General features: G+C 28.0%; 1 protein-coding gene across 3 annotated transcripts in view; it reads right to left on the reverse strand.

Annotated features, from left to right (window-relative positions):
• LOC117177036 overlaps positions 1-6,000 on the reverse strand; it is a 43,178-nt gene that overhangs the window by 17,086 nt on the left and 20,092 nt on the right. For 2 of the 3 annotated variants that reach the window (XM_033367499.1, XM_033367496.1), the window contains 3 exons: positions 3,604-3,923; positions 452-487; positions 177-373 (listed from right to left, as the gene is read on the reverse strand). In XM_033367499.1, the coding sequence (XP_033223390.1) occupies positions 177-373; positions 452-487; positions 3,604-3,923 (553 nt within the window). The remainder of the gene's footprint in view (positions 1-176; positions 374-451; positions 488-3,603; positions 3,924-6,000) is intronic. The other variant, XM_033367498.1, reaches the window with a different exon arrangement.

Consider the following 6,000-nt stretch of genomic DNA (forward strand, 5'->3'; position numbering starts at 1 on the left):
GCAGAAAATTCATGTATTTTGTTAAAAATTCAACTATTTTGTTAAATAAATCTTTTTTAGTCGAAAGTTCAACTATTTTCTTAAAAATTCATTATTTTACATAAATCAATTTTATTTTAAATAATTTTTTTTCTGAAAAGCCACACAATAATATATGAAATATTATTTAAACTTACTATGTGCTTTGTATTCTGTCCATACAAATTAATATTGTGCTCTAATTCTGCAGGACAGGCTCCCCTGGAAGCAGGTCTTGGCGAGCTAGGATCTTTTGTGCCCATGGGGCTTCCACAGGACATGTCTCCCCTTAAAATGTTATTCTCGAGTGAAAAATAGTGGCCTCGAGAACCACCTCCAGCAAGTCTTGGGGTACCTACGAGTAAAAAATGCAGTTCACTACCGATTTTTTTTTAAATAATTCAACTATTTTTCTAAATATTAAATATTTTACCAGGGACAGTCCGACACTTATTGCTCTCTAGATTCCCTGAAAGAAAAAAATCAATTTTCCTTAAATTGCTATTCAATCAAATTTGATGGTAATCATAATTATAGAAACTGAAGGCATGACTCTAGCGTACCGCGTGAACCGAACGATTATGCCGTACGCTAGGGCGTCAAAAACGGACGCTAGGGTAAGCAGAAGTGGACTGGGATTTACCACCTCATTTCCGGGAATTTTAGGGACTCAACAGTTTTCAAAATTTTTGAAAAATTTGCAGGAATTTCGAAAGATTTCAATATATTTCAAGGAATTAAAAAATATTTCAAAGAATTTCACCAGCTTCCAAGGGAATTCATAGGATTTTCATTAGCTTCAGGAATGTTGAAAGTTTTCAAACGTTTTAAGAAATTTCACGAGAGTTAATTAAGAAATTTAATACTATTTGGGATATATATAGTAATTTTTTTTTTTACTTTCGTCTCTAGTTTCTAATAATCGATTGTTGAAATAAGCATGTTTCTTAGTTATTTGCATTAAATATTAACTCACAAAGTAAAAAGTGGATAAAATGTTTAAAATTTCAGAAAAAAGCGCACCTGTTTAGCACTTATCTAGGAGAAAATAGTTGTAAACAGTAATAAATTTTTTAAACAACTATTTATTTTAACTTGCATAATAAATTACTTTACTGAGTAAAAATTGGGTGAAAAGTTAAAAATTTCAGAAGAAACCGCAACTGTCTAGCATTAATAAAGAAGAAGAATGTTATTAACAATAATGATAAATTGTTTGAACAAATTATTTTGCTAACTTAAATAAAGATCCTCACTCTAATTGAAAATTCAGAAATAACTAACTAAACAAATAATAAACAATTCATTTTGTTAACCTCAATTTATTATTTACTTCGCTCGGATTATAAATTGGACAAAAAGTGGAAAATTTTTGAAAGCAATGCAATTTATTAGCATTATTTAAATCGAATATTATTAAAAATAATAATACATTTTTCAAACAATTAGTTTTGTTAACGTTCATTAATTATTTACTTCACTCTGAATAAAAATTGGAAAAAAAGTGGAAATTGGTAAAAAAGTGCAATTTTCCAGCAATTTTCAAATTAAATATTAATAAAAATAATAAACAATTGTGCAATCAATTCATTTCGTTAACTTTAATTAATCATTTACCTCCCTTGGAATAAAAATTGCAAAGAAGTTGGAAAATGTGTGCAAAAAATGCAATTTTCTAGCATTATTCAAATGAAGTATTATTAGAAATAGTAGTAAATTGTTTAAACATTTAATTTTGTTAACTTTAATTAATTATTTACCTAACACTAATTGAAAATTCAACAAAAAGTGGAACATTTTTTTAGCAATGCAATTTTCTGTCATTATTCATGGTAAATATTATTTAAAATAATAATAAATTGTTTAAAGAATTATTTTATTAGTTATTTACCGCAATGTAATTTAAAAATCGTCCTTAAGTTGACAAATTCAGAAAGAAAACCGCAAGTTCCTGGATATGATCAAATTGAATATAATTAAAAATAATAATAGAAGGTTCAACTAATTAATTTTGTTCACTTTAATCAATTATTTACCTCTCTCGAAATGAAAATTAGACAAAAGGTGGATATTTGTGAAAAATGTCATTTTATAAACTTATTCAAATTAAATATTAAGTATCATGATAAATTATTTAAACAATTAATTTTGTTAACTTTAATTAATTATTTATATCTATCTGATTGAAAAATGAACAAAAAGGTGAACTTTTTTTACAACAATGCAATTTTCTGGAATTGTTGAAATTAAATATTATCAAGAATAATAATAAATTGCGTTAAAAAATTTTTAATCAATTATTTTCCTCACGTTAACTGAAAATTAAAAAATTAGTGGGAAAATTTAGGAAGAACCACGAGTTTTTAGCATTATTCAAATTTAAAATCATTAAAAATATTAATAATTTATTTAAACAATTAATTTTGATAACTTTAATTAATTGTTTACCTTGCTCTAATTAAAAACTTGAAATTAGGGTAAAAAATTCGGGAAAAACTACGAGTTTCTAGCATTATTGAAATTGCACATTGTTGAGAATAATAATAAATTGTTCAAAAAATTAATTTTTATAACTTAAATTAATTATTTAACTCACTCGGATTAAAAATTGGATAAAAACAGGAAAATTTGTGAAAAAAATGCAATTTTCTAGCATTATTCTAAAAGAATATTATTAACAATAATAATAAATGACTTAAACCATTTTTTGTGAACCTTAATTAAGTATTACATCACTTTAATTGAAAATTGAACAGAAAGCGGAACATTGTTTTAAAAACCGCGACTTTTTGACTCTATTCTAAGAGAAAAGTGCTAAAAACAATAATAAATTGTTTTAAAAACGTATGTAAATATATGATTATTAGTATTAAGTAGTATTTTATGTATTAGAAACAATTCTTGCGCCAAAGTTAAAATATGATCAAGGATCAATTCCGTGAATTATTCTCTTAAAATTTCTCTCCGTGTAGGTTGGGGTTGAAACTTTGAACAAACAGCCTCTTTATTACAAGTCAAAATAAAACTTAATTCCAAATTACTAAATAAGCCTTAAAATATAAATATCTAATAAAAATACGAATATACCAAACCCACAGTGAATTTTTTAGATCTGTTTTTCTAATTTGATTTTTAATTGCACCCGACTCTCAGTTTATCGACAGTGTCGACGCGTGCCTGCAGCACCCTTGTTGCTAAATTAGGAGTATCGAAACGTAAACATTCAGAACCATCCGAACCGTTTCCAACTGGAATGCATAATATTGCGCAATCTCCACATCTGAGTACTCGCGCCCTGCGTCTTTCCGCTATGCTGCTGGTATTTTTAAGACAAAAGGCGCAACCTCCCCTTGCCCCGCGAGCTGATAAACTACGGGTGTCAGTAGTTCTAGGAATTGCTAAACCGCGAGTGGTTAAACCGAGAGTCGGATGCAATTTGCGAAACGAAAAAATTATTTGTGATGTAGTAGAAAATTTCGAAGATTTTCAGGAAGTCGCGCAGGTAACTCGCCATAGATCAAGTCCCAGTCCGCCCCGGACGTCAATTAACAATATTAATATTTTTTTATAAATAATTATTATTACCAACAGGACGAGGTAAAGTGTCTCCAATATTTTCCTGAAGGCAACACTTGCAAGAACAGGAAGTGTCATCCGGATGAGCTGAACTACTGTACGAGTAAGTAGGCAAGGCTGGTGTTGAGACTGGCGAAGAGGGCGATCCTCCTGGATAAGAATAACAGCAGGATGGTGTTGCAATTTTTTTATTTAAACAGGCTACCTGTCGACTTAATTCCGTATTTTCCTTGACAACTATTCGCATTTCAGCCTGCAGACCGCATACTTTTCTCTGCAGACAGTCTACAGCGCTGTCCTTTTCCAATAAGGCCTCCTCTAATTTGTACCTATCAAAAAATTTTTAATTCGTAATTTCCCAAATCGTAATTCTGGATCTTCAAAATAAGCAGGACAAAAGACGGGTTTGACAGCTAGCCTCAGAAAATATTTGGAATTGAACAAATTGAGAGTAGCCTCAAAATTTTTGAACTTTTCTTACCATCCGGTTAAAGAGACTTATCTGACATCATAATCACAGAAGGGAAGTTTAATGTTAGAACATATTAGGACACCGAAAGCTTGAAAATCGAGGATGAAAAAAAATTAAAAAACAGTCACCGAGGTGAGAAATCGTTCTTCAGATGATTCTATCGATAATGGGTGACAGGCTTCACACTCTTTCCCTTATTCCACTTTTTGTTCTTCTTTTTTTTAAAGGTGCAAATTGAATTTCGTTGAATTTTTTTATTGAATTTTTATAATTAATTCTTTATAATTAATTTACATTTTTTATCGAATTTTGAAACATTGTGCGCGCTACGCGCGCATTAATTAATCTTTCTTCAGAAAGTTCTAGAAAAGTGCTTGGTTCAATATTGAACTGTCTTCTAAAAAATTTTTCTTTTAGGCTTAAAGATTCAACTATTTGGTTAAAAATTCTAATAATTTGTGTTGAAATTAATTTTTTTCTTTGAATACTCGACTACTTAGTTAAAAATTCAACTGTTTGGTTGATAATTAACGTTTTCGGTTGGAATTTCAACTATTTTTGGACAAATTAATTATTTTTTTGAATCTTTATCTATTTTGTTAAAAATGTATCTTTTTTGGTTGGAAATCGAAATGGTCTGTTGTAACTACGTCTTTTTGAATAGAATATTCGTCTTTCTAGGTTGAAAAATTACTTTTTTGTAAGAAAGTTAAAAATGATACTTTTTTGGTTGAAGTTTAATCTTTTATGCTTGAAAGTTTGACCATTTGGTTGAAAATTCATTTTTAAGATTGAAAATTCAACTATTATGTTTAAAAAATTCAACTATTATGTTTAAAAAATTCATTATTGATTGTAAATGTAGCTGTTTGTTTGATAATTAATAAAAATAAAAATAATTTTTTAAATTTAACTATTTGGCTTAAAATTCATCTTTTTATATACATTTGTTATGAATTTGATCTTTTTATGTATATATTATTAACTATGCATTTGGTTGAAAAATTATTTTTCTTGGCTGAAAATTTCATTATTTTGTATAAAATGCGACTACTTTGTTACAAATTGAACTATTCGATTTTAAATGCAGCTGTTTAGTTGATAATGATAATATTTTTTTTTAGATTGAACTATTTTCTTGAAAGTTCAACTTGTAGGTTGAAAATTCAGCAATTTTCTTTAAAAATAATCTTTTTTAGTCCGAAATTCAAGATTTTTGTTGAAAATTCATCTCTATGGATAGAATATTTGTCTTTCTGATTTCAAAATTCATATTTTTTGGTAACCAAGTTCTTGTTTAAAAATTGAACGGTCTTCTGCAAAATCACTTTTTTGGAGATGAAGATTTAACTAGTTAGTTGAAAATTCAACTTTTTGGTTGAAAATTTCCTTATTTTGTTAAAATTTAAACCATTTATTTGTAAATGCAGCAGTTTGGTTGATATTTAACTTTTTTATTGAAAACTCAACTTTTTGGTTGAAAATTCATCTTTACAGATTGGAAATGCAACTATATGTTAGAAAATTCAATTATTCTGCTGAAAATTGAACTGTTTTCTTAAAAACTTATCTATTTGATACACAATTATTTCGTTGAGAGTTAATTTTTCTAGGCTGAAAATTCAACAATTTCCTTAAAAGTCATCTTTTCTTAATAGAATATCCGAGTTTCTAGGTTAGAAATTGATCCTTTTTTGGTAAAAAAAGTCTTGTACAAATTCAACTAGCTTATAAAAAATCCGTATTTTTGTATTCAAGATTAAAAATTAAACGATTTTGTTGAAAATTGGTCTCTTTCGAAATATTAAGGATTTAATGTTGAATTCACTATAGTGCTACAGTCTGTCAAGTTAAAGCGTGGGTGGCTTTACTCGCAGTCGGTAAGGTGTATCGACATGATTTTGGTGTCAAAATATTAAGAAGAGCTCCCTCTT

Source organism: Belonocnema kinseyi, chromosome 7, assembly GCF_010883055.1.
Source record: "Belonocnema kinseyi isolate 2016_QV_RU_SX_M_011 chromosome 7, B_treatae_v1, whole genome shotgun sequence".
NCBI classification, from domain to species: domain Eukaryota; kingdom Metazoa; phylum Arthropoda; class Insecta; order Hymenoptera; family Cynipidae; genus Belonocnema; species Belonocnema kinseyi.